General features: G+C 32.6%; 2 protein-coding genes across 6 annotated transcripts in view; both read left to right on the forward strand.

The window, feature by feature from the left end:
- Window positions 1-8,437, forward strand: part of GSL8 (glucan synthase-like 8) — a 94,119-nt gene extending 85,682 nt beyond the window's left edge. For all 4 annotated transcript variants that reach the window (XM_088211462.1, XM_088211465.1, XM_088211464.1 and 1 more), the window contains exons 40-51: window positions 1,397-1,449; window positions 1,544-1,720; window positions 1,809-1,856; window positions 2,275-2,433; window positions 2,582-2,695; window positions 2,791-2,879; window positions 3,029-3,187; window positions 3,294-3,396; window positions 5,849-5,968; window positions 6,674-6,724; window positions 6,864-7,046; window positions 7,794-8,437. In XM_088211462.1, coding sequence (XP_088067588.1) covers window positions 1,397-1,449; window positions 1,544-1,720; window positions 1,809-1,856; window positions 2,275-2,433; window positions 2,582-2,695; window positions 2,791-2,879; window positions 3,029-3,187; window positions 3,294-3,396; window positions 5,849-5,968; window positions 6,674-6,724; window positions 6,864-7,046; window positions 7,794-8,030 — 1,493 coding nt within the window. In that variant the 3' untranslated portion in view covers window positions 8,031-8,437. The remainder of the gene's footprint in view (window positions 1-1,396; window positions 1,450-1,543; window positions 1,721-1,808; window positions 1,857-2,274; window positions 2,434-2,581; window positions 2,696-2,790; window positions 2,880-3,028; window positions 3,188-3,293; window positions 3,397-5,848; window positions 5,969-6,673; window positions 6,725-6,863; window positions 7,047-7,793) is intronic.
- A 916-nt stretch (window positions 8,438-9,353) lies between these two features.
- On the forward strand, window positions 9,354-11,086 carry LOC110823036 (RPM1-interacting protein 4 (RIN4) family protein). 2 transcript variants are annotated; one of them, XM_022053303.2, is made up of 3 exons: window positions 9,354-9,540; window positions 10,313-10,510; window positions 10,603-11,086. In XM_022053303.2, the coding sequence occupies exons 1-3, from the start codon at window positions 9,532-9,534 to the stop codon at window positions 10,630-10,632; spliced, it is 237 nt and encodes a 78-aa protein (XP_021908995.1). In that variant the 5' UTR covers window positions 9,354-9,531; the 3' UTR covers window positions 10,633-11,086. The 2 variants fall into 2 exon arrangements, with proteins under 2 accessions (XP_021908995.1, XP_088068018.1); XM_088211892.1 differs by lacking the exon at window positions 9,354-9,540 and adding an exon at window positions 9,611-10,035.
- Window positions 11,087-13,780: the final 2,694 nt, after the last annotated feature.

Here is a 13,780-nt window from a genome sequence, read left to right on the forward strand (position 1 = left end):
GCATCTCTGGTCATCTTTTTTATATATAATCACCTATTTTTGTAGATGTAAGCATAGAATGAATTATTTGGAATATATTTTTATTCTCTCACTAAACTTTTCGATCTATCTTTCTTTTATTTCTCTATCTTCCTCTCGGAAACCTCTTCATCTCTCTCGGTTTTCTTCCTCTGTTTCTGTTCTCCTCTGATCTCGCTCTCTATTTTCTCTCTCTCTTTACTTAAACCGAATTACTTACCCTTTTAGATCCGAACCATGTTCTTAGGTCTTGACAAATTTCCCATGTGATATGTGACCTCCAACATATTTTAAGAGTGTTAGGACAATTAAAGCCAAAATAAAAGTTATGGGAAGGATGTTACCAGGTGGATGGAAGGAAACACAGCTGACGGAGGCTGGGTGAGCATGCTGGGCAGGATAACTGCATAAAGGGTGGCTGAGCAAGGAGGTGTGCTGCAGCTGGATAGAGGTGGGGCACAGGTTTGGTGGCTGGGCAGAGACATGCGAGGAGTTGCATGGAGGCACACTGTGCAAGTGAAGCTGCGGCTGGTTGTGCGTGTGGCTGTCTATCCATGTTGGAGGATATGATGCCGCTAATGGAGGCTGGCTTCTGATGCTGGAAACTGGTCTATGGTGGGCTGGTGGCTAGTTTGTGGTGGGCGACAATGGAGGCTGGTCTCTTACGGTTTTGTTGCTTATTTTGGCAATGAATGCAAATAAGGATTTGTGAAGGAGGCCTAAGGTTTTCTCCCTAGAGCTTTGATATTTTGTCAAGAATGATTGTGTGCGTAATTTATTGAAATATTGTACTCCTATATATTCAGGTTTTTTAAAATAGAAAAGAAAATAAACCATTAATTATATTAATTATATAGGATATATTTTGCCCTAATGTCTGTTAACGTAATTACATATTCTCTTTTAACATTTTCTAATAGTTTTTCACCATTTCCCTTTTAGAACTAAGAGAATATTTTTAAATAAATTCCACAAACATATTTTGTTTGTTCCGATCATACCCTTTAAAGGGTGTACAAATGATTATAAGCTCGTAACCTTCAAACAAAGAGTCCCGTATATTCTACTAAGATGATGAACTAAAAATTATTAGGTGCTTATAAGTATCTTTGAGCAGTATTAAGTTTATTTTTTTTATGTTCAATTCTTTATTTATCCTTTCATCAGTTTTTGAACCACAACAGAAGTGTTTATTCTTTTTTAATAAACACAAGTATCTTCTTAATGAGTTTGAACTAACACTGAGCAAAGTCCAAAATCATGATTTTAATATTAAATTTGGTTTTCAACGGAGAAGTGGAAGGCTGGAGTTGTTATCACATGCTTATTAAACTTTTTCTGGTTAAATAATTTGTATGACCCAATTAAATTGGTGCAGGGTTTAACTCCATGTTGAGGCAAGGAAATGTAACGCACCATGAGTATATTCAGGTTTGTTATATTTGCAGATACTCTTTCCATTTTTTTCTTTTCTTTACCAAAACAGTCAGTTTTATGTTTATTGATACTGTGTTTGCACATATAGGTTGGAAAGGGAAGAGATGTAGGGTTAAATCAGATTGCCCTATTTGAAGGGAAGGTAGCTGGTGGAAATGGAGAGCAAGTCCTGAGTAGGGATGTGTACAGGCTGGGACAACTTTTTGATTTCATTAGAATGCTTTCTTTCTATTTTACAACAGTTGGATACTACGTATGCACAATGGTACAATCAATTCTTTGACCTGATGTCTTGATTGTTTGAGTGAGTTTATAATCAGATTTTTCTAATGAAAATTTTCTCTTTAATGCAGATGACTGTCCTGACTGTGTATGTATTCTTGTATGGGAGAGTATATCTGGTAATTTAAAAATGTTTGGTTTCTTAAATATGCTACTTATCCAGTTATTATAACAAATTTGTTTTTGCTTCTTTTCCTGATTTACATGATCCTTAAAGCTGGTATCAAAAGACATGGTTGTATTATATTTATCTGGTTTCTTAACATACCTAGCTTTTAATTTAAGGATAAGGTTCTTACAAATTGTTTAAGCACACATTTCGGTTCCTTTTTTTTTGTGTATTATGTTTTCTTTTGTCATTAGACTTGCTAAGCTTTCAGCTTTTTTAGCCATTTATTCCATCATTTTGTGTATGTTAGATAGGAGGAACCTGTATCAATTTCTATAACAAGATGTGAATATCTTTCAGTTCTCAATGGTTCTAAGCAGAACCTGCTTCTAGATAAAGATTCTTATATTCGTGTGCTTACTCTTTAGGCTTTTTCTGGGATTGATCGCGCAATTGCAGTGGAAGCAGAATTGTCTGGTAATACTTCATTAGATGCAGTTCTGAACACGCAGTTCTTGGTTCAGATTGGAGTCTTTACTGCAGTCCCTATGATTATGGGTTTCATACTTGAATTAGGATTGTTGAAGGTTTGTCATCTGAATCTATTGATCGAGGATCTTTTCTCTTCTCCTAACTATGCTCAGGATGTGGTTCCCATATGCTTCCTGACTTGCAACTGGTAATGACAGTTTTTAAGTCATTATTTTAACTCTTTTCATTACTTTCATGTTGCAGGCAGTTTTCAGTTTCATTACAATGCAACTTCAGTTATCTTCTGTCTTCTTCACATTTTCGTTAGGAACCAGAACTCACTATTTTGGACGTACGATCCTCCACGGAGGTGCAAAAGTATGTTTCTTCATTTTCTTCATCTGTAACCCTATGTCTTTTGAGGTACTCTGCAATCATGCTCAAATGATTTATTTTGATGATTTCATTAATAGTATCGGGCAACTGGTAGGGGCTTTGTAGTTCGTCACATCAAGTTTGCTGAAAATTACAGACTTTACTCTAGAAGTCACTTTGTTAAAGCGTAAGTGATCTTTCTACCACTTGATAGAGTTTTTGACAATTGTATACTGCAAAGAGGAGGTAGAAAATAGGGGAGACGGGTGTATGAATAATCAAATCTTCTCTATCTTTACTTCGTAAAAATTTAAGTTTTACTTGATTCTTTCACAGGCTCGAAGTGGCACTGCTGCTTATAGTTTACATTGCATATGGATTCACAGATGGGGGTGCAGTTTCTTTTATTCTGCTGACTCTTAGCAGTTGGTTCCTTGTTGTTTCTTGGCTCTTTGCTCCATATATTTTCAACCCTTCTGGCTTTGAATGGCAAAAGTAAGTTTCCTTCTACTTCATTTACACGTATGCATTATATCTTTAAACATTTTCTCCTCTACCCTGGGTTTGATGACTTGTATATTTATTTACTTCAATAATGTAGGACTGTTGAGGATTTTGATGACTGGGCCAGTTGGCTTCTGTATAAAGGTGGAGTTGGAGTGAAGGGAGAAAATAGCTGGGAATCTTGGTGGGATGAAGAACAGGTTCGTCATTGTGGCATAATTGCTCTTATTGTTTATACTGTTGTGATATTGAAAAAGCATCTGTTTCTGCTTCTATTTGTGGTTTGATATTTCTGGAAATCATTGCAATGCTTTTTTATTGTATTTTCCTTACTTGTTTACTTTTCTTCGTTTGTTTGTTTTTGTTTTTGGTTTTGGTTGTGTCTTTTTTTTTTTTGGAAAGAGAGAGGGGAAAAGAGAAGGGATATAACATCAAAACAGTGGCAAAGTGGTGCCAACTCATGCACAGAATAAGGCAAAAATAAAATATCAATGAGTTCTGAAGTCTAAAACCCTATATAGAAAAATACAAAGGGTCCAAAGCCAATATAGAGTACTGGAGTTTGGGAAGGGCCTTGTTTTCTCTTTTTGGACCCAAAAAGTGTTGTAAGGAGAATAACGGATACAATTTTACAAGCTTCTTCTTGGACCTGGCCACACATGAATTGCTCCTTGCCCACAGCTCATCCTTAACATGAAGACTGGTTTGATCCTATACTTTTCAAGTAGATTGGAACTTACGTTCCTTCAATTCTAAAATTGTTATTACTTCAGCATCTATTACTTAGTTTTTGGTTATAGTTTCAATTCTTGTATTTATAAAATACTTATATAGTTAGTTTAGGGTTTTAGAGTTAAGAATAACAATTACCTATATAACGTCACTTTTGGAATCAAACTTTTGAGTTAATAAATTATCCCACGGCTTTTTCAGTATCTTGGTTTATCATGAGATTTCTTTCAGTATCTTGGTTGCATGATGTAGCCAAATCTTAAATTTGATACTCTACGAAACTCATGCTTTAGGAATGATGCTTAAGGGTTCGCAAGTCAACTTCCGTCTGTTTTTTTTTTTTCTTTTTCTATGAACAGAAAACTTGGTGTTATATCAAAGAATATCTAAATTTATCCTAAATTCCTAAGTTAGCAAATAAACCTAGTTTGTTCTCAATCATAATTGAACCACTAACTACCCAATTGATGTGAAGTAAATTTAGAGCATAATCACATGCATTCTAGTTCCAAATATCAAATTAGAAGATGGCTAAGGGATTCATTCCCTTAAAAGACACAAAAAGCAACCTTGGTCTATCCCTTCTCATCGAGTTATCAATGATTAGGATCCTACCCCAAGTGATCCCCCAATGCTGTAAGAGAAAGTAGGGTTAGTTTGCCACATGGGAATTTGGGAATAAAATTTAGATATCACACATAGGGTTTTAGATATCGAAACCTTAAGTGGTAGAAGGGTTTGATTGTGTCACAAAACTAAAATTGAGAAACTTTCAAAATATTTTATCGAATAATTGAATGCTGATTACAAAGAGGTTATAAAAGTATATATAGAATGTTTTTTCTATAGAAAAAGAAATATTATTAGTATAAGATAGAAAAGAATATAAATGCTGAGAATGAGTCATAAACAAGAAGAAATAATTTATTGTAGAACATGAACCCAAACAAATGGTGGAGCTTAAAAACCACTAAAACAGAAAAGTTCCCTTGAGCTTTGGCCCGTAAGGAGGCCAAGAATGTCACCCTCTCCCATAGCTCTTGAAAAGATGAACAAGATCCTCAAATTTCCTTAAATTGCACTCTATTACAAGGGTCTCACCATCTTCCTAACCCCTGCCCCTTGAATACACAGATTCATCAAGCTATCGAACCATGGTACAAGTTGCCCAGCATAGATGAAATTGATCAATTATTTTCACCCACAATTCCTATCTAATTTCATAGTGATGAAACTTATAGAACGTTAAATAAGTTGCCCAAATAGACTAGGAAATACTAAAATAAACAAGATACTAAACGACCTTATAAAACTAATAAAATAGGAAATATTATTATACAAATAGAAAAACTAAGGAATGTCTTCACCAACCTGCTGCTTTTCTCAAGGGGAATTAGCAAGATCCTATTCATTTCCTGTCATCTAGGTATCTTTGTTTCTTTCTGTGATCCAAAGTTTGGCCTGGGTTTCAAGGTAGGTGTTCTTGGCCTAAAGGTATTTCTGTTATTCTTGGTCTGCATGTGTACATGGTAATCCAGAAACATTGATCATGATGGAACAGGAAAAGGGAAAAAAAAAAAAAAAGTGTTTGTGCTTCATTATGAGCTAAAGCTCATGGTTTGCCCTTCCCTCTGCACCTGTGGGAGGATATCTTATCCTTCCTTTTGGTAGTTGATTTCTTTTTCTAATGGTATGTTTTCTCTTATTCCTTCCCCCTAAAAAAAGGGAGGTTGCAGTTATTTTATTTTTTTCCTGACGTCTTTCTTATGCCATTGGAGTTGTAGAAGAGTTATTTCTTCTGAAATATGTTTGTCATGCATACAATAACCTATTTCCTTTACATCCATCCTGTTCTGCAAGCAATTTTTATGTGAGCGCATACCTTGGCATATTTGCCTGCTAACTTCCCTTTTCTTGCAGATGCACATCCAAACATTGAGAGGCCGTGTATTGGAAACCATATTAAGCTTGAGGTTCCTCATTTTTCAATATGGCATTGTCTACAAACTCCATCTCACTGAGGATGATACATCATTGGCGGTACATTGTCTTGAATTCTTATTTTATTTTATGCCTTGCATGCTTTTTGGATCTGTTAAAACTCAATCAGGCATATCTGAGGGTGTTTCTTGACTAGAAAGTACGATTATAAAACTTACTGTTAGTCTTAGACAACCTAATTGTCGGGCAACATCCCAAGATATCCAAGGCCTTTTAAGTTCCGCATCTTATGACAGTCATGGGCTACAGAGTATTACGATGTCGTACTGCTAGACATCCAAATTATCAGGCAATATCTTAAGTTGTTGGCTTTTTTAGTTGGCAAGTATAATCTCCGGGATACTGATCATCCTTTTTCTGAGTTAGTAGCAATTCATGGTGGAAAAAATAATATAAATTCAGAATACAGTGTGGTCTGTTTGGCATGGTCTTGCTAGACATCTAAATTATCAGGCAATATCTTAAATTGTCGGCATTTTTAGTTGCCAAGTATAATTCTCCTGGATGCTGATCATCCTTTTTCTGAGTTAGTTGCAATTCGTGGTGGAAAAAATAATATAAATTCAGAATACAGTGTGGTCTGTTTGGCATGGTCTAAGGAGAATAGAATAAACTTGAAACAGTTGTTTCTGCAAATGGCTTTTATTGCACAGCTATTACAAGTGCATTTTTAAAAAACTATTTTTGTAGTTTGTTCAAATTATGTGTTATACACCTGATTTTGATGTTCTTTTTGCTTTACAGATTTATGGTTTCTCCTGGGTTGTACTGGTGGCCATTGTCATGCTTTTCAAGGTTTGTCAGTTCAAAATTTTGTTGAGATTCCGCTGTCTGCACTAATTTTCTCCCTGATACACTTTGAAATTTCTGTTGTGAGTGCCTTGTGTTTGCTAATTTCTCTCTGATGCACTTTGAATTTTCTTATGGCTTGCAGATATTTTCCTACACTCCAAAAAAATCAACTAATTTGCAACTAGTGATGAGATTCATGCAAGGAGTAATATCACTAGGACTTGTTGCTGCCATTGCACTTGTTGTTGTATTCACAAATTTGTCAATTGCCGACCTTTTTGCAAGCATTCTTGCTTTCATACCTACTGGATGGATGATAATATGTGTAAGTTACATTCAGCACTTTCTGCTCAAGACTGTAAATGTAGGTAAATGTGAGAAGGAAAACGAAATGCTCCCGAATTTTTTTTTTTTTTTGCAAGAAGGCAAAAAATAAAGATTATTCATAACTGAGGTTTTTTTTTTTCTTTTTTTTTTTGTGTTTTTTCCCTGTAAGAATGATTAAAGAAATTATTGTTACTTGCATACAACTAATGGCAGTTGCTGTCAAGAAAAGATAATTTTTATGAGGATCCTTGATGTAGGTACAATTAGAATTATATTTATTATTTTTCAAAAATAGCAACTAGTCCTTTGTCATCTTATTGTCATTTAATTTCCAAAAAAAAAAAAAACAGTTATTTATTTATTTATTTACACGATGCATTTTTGGTCACTTCTCACTTTTCTTACACTTCTGACTGCTATGTTTCTTTTAACCGAAGAGGAGGAAACTGAGGCAGGTGATATTGTTTTATGATTCCATTAGTTATATGCAAATTGGCTGGAGATGCCTATTTGCCTTATTGTTTTTTGCTGACGATATGCAATAAGATGTTCTTGGTTCTTTAAGTTCTTTTCCATGTATTAAAACAAGTGTTTTTATTAGAAGATTTCAAGTGGGAATTTTGGCCATATATCCCTACTATTCATAATTGATATCTCTATTGTATATGCTATTGTGATTAGACTTGAAGTTGCAATTTTTTGTTTAATTTGTAACTTTCTAATACTTTCTGCAATGTTTTGACAGCTTGCTATTACATGGAAGAAGGTGATCTGGAGTCTGGGAATGTGGGATTCGGTTAGGGAGTTTGCCCGAATGTATGATGCTGGAATGGGTGTAATCATCTTTTCCCCTATTGCATTATTATCATGGTTCCCATTTGTTTCCACCTTCCAGTCACGGCTTCTTTTCAACCAGGCATTTAGTCGTGGACTGGAGATTTCTCTCATCCTTGCTGGAAACAAAGCCAATGTATCTACCTGAGTACTTTCCGCTCGGTCTTCTTCTAGAAAATATGTCTGACCGAAAAGAGACTAGCAGATTCTAGATGAAACATCTCGTGTATAATATTATTGTTTCTCTCCTTGAATAGCTATACTAGAATCAAACTCAATTGTTTTCAAGTAAGTTGTTGTGAAATATGTAGGTGCATAAGAGGAACATTTTTCTTTTTAAGATTTTGGGGTTATAAAAACTACAGTATGTTCCACGGGTAATTTAAGGTTGTGTTTTTTTTTTTTTTTTTGTTAAAGTCGGTATGTGATTCACTTTTGAAGATGAGCTCAACAATTGATTGATTTTGTTATATAAGATCACTTTATGTGGTCCCACATTCGTTGTAAATGATTTTTTTTATTTTATTAAAAAAAAAAATTAAGGTATTTTGCCTATTTTTCATGGTTGGGAGGTTTTGTTAGCGCTGTGGTACTTCAAATATTATTATAGTACATACTAGATTTTTATTTTGTCTTATGACACGGACATTATAAATATATATTGCTTGATGAACTTTTCAGATAACAAATTCAATCATTTATTTAGTTACTAAAACCTCTCACGCGTGTGTGATAAATATTTCTTCATAATAATTAATTACTTAATAATCATTAATTTATTCATTATTTATCCTATATGTTGTAGAAGAAAGATGAAACAGTAGATTAATTAGTAAATGACATTTTTTGTCTGCTTATGAATATTAGAAAGTAGAACTTCACATTTTGTTTTTTGTTTTTGTTTTTTTTTGTTTTTATGCTTATAAGCTATTTTGAGTGTATTGTCCCAGTAAGCCTTTGTTTATTAATGTTAAAAAAAAAAAAAAAAAAAAAAAAGCACGGTGCATATTAGAATTTAAAAAGTGATTTTTTTTTAGTTTTTATTTTTTTTATTAACTACTTTATTTAATTACCGTCTCTACATTTTCATATATATATATATATATCTATGTAAAACAATGTAAATAATAAAATATTTATAATAACAAAAATGTATAAATTTTAACAGTTAATATGTTTAGCATACTTTCATGAATAAAATTATACAACAACTGGAAGGAAAAAAAAAAAAAAACATATGAATAAAATTCTATCATATAAATATTTTTCTTATTATGCAAAAGATATAACGATAATTGATAAGCTGGTAGATCATTTGAATCTTTTTTATGGTTATTTCTACCATGTAATGATTAGTGAATTTTTATTCCTTGATTAATAAATATATAAATATATCTGTGCGTGTGTTGATGGGAGAGAAATAGTAATTGGTCCATAAAATACGCGATTTTCTATTTTCTGGCAAATAAAGATGCATTCGATTCGGTCGGTGCGCGTGAAGAACGAACCAACATGCATATCGCAAGCGCTATAAACTCCTCCTCCCCCTCCTCCTCCTCCTCCTCCTCTTTGCCTCTCAATTTGCTTCTCTCTCCAGACATCATCGCATTGTTTCTGCAAACAGAACCAGTGCTGCATTGTTCCCCCCAATGGCTACGGTAACCTCTCTCTCTCTCTCTCTCTCTCTCTCTCTGTCCTTTTTAACAATCACTTCTCTTGCCTTGGTTACATTTCAATTGCGGTTTGACATCTCTCTTCTTCTTTTCTTCCTTCCGTCAACCAAATTTGCAACTTCTTTGTTTGTGATTTAATTCCGAAAACCTGAATTTGATTATATCTCCTGTAATCGGCCTTATATTTGTCTATGAATCGAACCTCTGTTTTGTGTTGGAATTTTTCTGTATTAATCGATGGTTCCTTTTATCATAGAGGTTCCATTCATAGATCAATATAGAGGCCTGATTACAGAAGACACAATCAAACCTTTGGATGGAACTGGAAGAGAATAGAAATATAATATGAGTAATTTGGTAGTTTTCTTATTTTATCAAATTTCCTATTTAATAGTTTGCCTTACGGAGTAACAAACCACTAATAAATGAGAAATGACAATACAATTTTCCATGGAGAATAATTCCGACGCATCTATGCAGGTAGACCATTAAAACCCCTTCACTAAGTTAGGAATGAAATTGATTCAAACATAATAACAGTTCAATAATTAAATAAAAAATAGAACAAACAATCAAATGGAATTCTAAGACAGAAAGAATCATGTTGGTGATCAATACTTTTCGTCTGTCTGCTAACAATTAACATTATCTGCATAATCTCTTGTCAACTGAGAAAGAAAACAGAAAGATGTTTTTAAGATTTTGTTTTGTATGTGATTACATAAGAACGAATGTTGTTTGTATTATGATTGTGCAGGGAGGCCGACCATTGCCTAAGTTTGGAGAGTGGGATGTGACGAACCCTGCCTCAGCTGAAGGATTTACTGTTATATTTAACAAGGCAAGAGATGAGAAGAAGATCAAAAAGTCCAATGCAGCTGCTGTACAACTGGTTTCTCCACGAAGGTCAGAGGTTGATTACTCTAAGAAAGAAGACTACAAATTTCATCCCAAGGTATTTCTATATATACATACATACATACATATATCTTGTGGATGGGAAATTTATTTTCTTGTTAGTTACATCTTTGATGATTCTTCATGCAGAAAAAGTGGCTTTGCTGCGCATTTGGTTGAATCTGCTCAACTTATAAATTGATTAATTAACTTGGCAGAGGTATTCTTAGATGCGGCGTTTCTTTATCAGTATCCCTGGCTTACTACTGCTGGAGCACTAAATTGTGTGATCTTTTTTTTTTTTTTTTTTCTCCTTTTCTTTCTCCTTTTTGTTTTATGATTACATTCTGGAGTATTTTTTTTAGGGTGATCTTGTGGTACATTGAAGAAACCATACACCCTTCAATCTTAATGGTTGGAAAGGTGTTGATACTTGAAGGTACCATTAAAAGAACTCTTTTCTCCTTAATTAACAGAAAGAAAATAATGGAATGATATAGAGGAACATTCCTTCCTTGTATGGAAAAAAAAAAAAAAAAAAAGCCATTTTCTTTCCTTTTCTTCTTATGACTGTGATCTCATGTATTCACACACACACACATCTTTAATCAATAATTAAAAATATATTATTTAATTACTTTGGTTGAGAATCTAGTTTGCTCTCGTATTGAGTATCATACTTCATACTTCCCTATTAATGATGGTTGGTATACATTACATACATACTAATAGCAGTATGCAATATCTGAACAATATTGATCATACCACTAGATATATTTATAAAATATTACCTTTTATAAAATATTTTTAAAGGTAATTATTTATTATGATTTCATCTCACTATTGATATTACATAATATAGAGGACCTTTATCATGTGCAATTGTCAAATTCACTTCGAAGAATAAATAGAAAATAACATTTCATGCCTAACAGTATCATATGATATTTAATATTATATGTTGAATTATATTATACTAATCACATCCAATGTAATTAGTTTATGAAACAGACTATTATATTATAATTTGTTTATGGTAAAAATTAACATCATTAATTGACATCTTTTGTAAAAAAAAAAAATAAAGAAAAAGATATGGTAATTAAGAGAAGCATATGCACTAGTTAATGAAAACATTTTAGAGTGGGGGATATATCTCAATAAGGTGGGAGCATACTCAAGGTGTAAGGATGATGGACCAACTTGGCAATATCATTAGACTCTAACAAAAAAAACAACAATCTTACTAGAGTGTCTGGTTTGTCTCTATTCAATTGAATTTTTAGAGCATGAGTTTACATACTGAAGCAAATAGTTTAGTCTCTTGTCAAATCTTTGAGAAATGATGAGTAACCTCATTGTACATAAAGAATATAGACAATAATATACAAATAATTCCAAGCTCCCTATTCCATTTCCCAATTAGTGGATGCATGCAAGAAGCAATTATTAGAGACATTTTAATGACACTAGGAAGAAAGGTGAAGAGGTAAAAACTGAATTAGATGATGTTACCATATGAGAGTTGAGTTTGCCAAAAACTACTATCAACTTTATATGAATTGGAAGAGTGTAGACATTATGGTGGAATTGCAATTTATTTTTTTTAATTTAAAAATCCTCTATAAATCTTGTTTAAAATTTTCATTAAGGTAGGTAAATGCATCAATAGGAGGTAATTGTTGTACATGGTAGAGATGGAGAAACTTCTAGCAAGAGGTTATAAGAGAAATATTCTTCAAGCTTTAAAAGAGACTCTCAGTGTCAAACTAATATATTCATTCATGGTAAACAAGGGCACTCATTACGCCTTTTAGTTATGATTTTGTATTTTTTTCAATCTAGTTCGATCTATGGATTGCAAATTTAATTAAAATGCAAGGTAAGCTCTATAATACAAAATAGATCTGGCATGAATATTAAATAGGATTAATCTATTTCTAAAAAAATAACCTAATAATTGTTATCTATTTATAATATCAATATTTTTATTGGTTGCTTTAAATTTTTGACTCAAACAAATTTTAAGTTTTATGTTCTTCGCTACAATCCAGAGATAAAAGTACAAGATTTTCTCTCTATAATAGTATTCGCACTAATAGGATCTACATTGGGTTAGAGAAAATTAATTTAATTATGAGCTCCATAATATTAGTTAATCTCTCTTGTGAGTCAATTTAAGCGAAAAAAGAAAAGACAAAAAAAAAGAGTTTTCCAATTTTGTTCTCTTTTCACATTATGTCCCATAAAGAAAACAAAACCACATATTTATATGGCAGACTTAGATAAAAATATGAACTCTCAAAAACAAGAAACAAACTCAAAATCTAAAATTCTAGGGCGGAACTTGTGATTTCCACCCCTTATTTCCATCCATTTACAAGTAAGAAGAAATAATCCACAATTAATTTAATCTTTATTAACTTAAATTATTTTTAAAAAGACCATTTTATCCATTAGCCATCTATAAAGATGGTGTCTTTTTTTCAACATTTTGACCATTTTGCCCATTAATTTAAATCATCTTTAGTTAGAAAATTTAAGTTCTCTCGATCTCTTCTTTTAAACATTTGTTCCTTATAGGACATGATGTCTTCATGAAATACATATTTCTGGACATAAATACTTTTTCATCCTTCATATCTAGTAGTTTGTATCCTTTTCATCTCACATGGATATTCAAAGAATGCACATCTTCTGGCCCTTGAATCAAATTTGTGCCTATTACTGGTAAGTGTTGAAGTGAAAGCCAAGCACCCAAAAATACGCATATGATCATATGTCGATTTCTTTCTGACCAACAAATGAAAATGTGTTCTATCTTAATATAATCATATGTCGATTTCTTTCTGACAGCATCTGAGAAAGTGTTCTATCTTGAATTATCGAAGGGATCTGTTAATGATATATATACTGCTGGTGGAACAAAATCACTTTAATACATTAACTCAGGATCACTTTTAGTGCTCTGACTGTATTCATAATCTAATGGTATTTCTTTCTAATTTTATCATTCTATTATAGAGTCTTCACACAACTTTTTTTATGTATTATGTAATTTTTAAAGTAGTTGTATATTAAATTCCTTATCATTGTTAGTACGTATTAGCTTTATTTTGGCACCAAATTGAGTAATAACTCAAGCATGGAACCCTTACAATGTTGGTCCTGCCACTAGCTTGGTTTTAAATAAAAATACTTAAGTGCATCTGTTACAGTCATCAAGAATAGATAAAAAAAAAATTTATGTCCACCATAGTGCACCTCATTACATGGTCCACAAATATCAAAATAAGATATAAAATTATGTTTACTAACAAAAAAGTCA

The sequence above is a fragment of the Carica papaya genome, chromosome 9, assembly GCF_054855325.1.
Source record: "Carica papaya isolate Zhongbai chromosome 9, ASM5485532v1, whole genome shotgun sequence".
Lineage (NCBI taxonomy): Eukaryota > Viridiplantae > Streptophyta > Magnoliopsida > Brassicales > Caricaceae > Carica > Carica papaya.

What these genes read in the sequence shown, in the direction of transcription:
- LOC110823036 (XM_088211892.1), top strand. Translation starts at nt 9,988, where the DNA reads ATGACAATACAATTTTCCATGGAGAATAATTCCGACGCATCTATGCAG. An exon ending in ATTCCGACGCATCTATGCAG is followed by an intron (nt 10,036 to 10,312) that starts GTAGACCATTAA and finishes ATGATTGTGCAG; the next exon opens with GGAGGCCGACCATTGCCTAA. An exon ending in ACTACAAATTTCATCCCAAG is followed by an intron (nt 10,511 to 10,602) that starts GTATTTCTATAT and finishes TTCTTCATGCAG; the next exon opens with AAAAAGTGGCTTTGCTGCGC.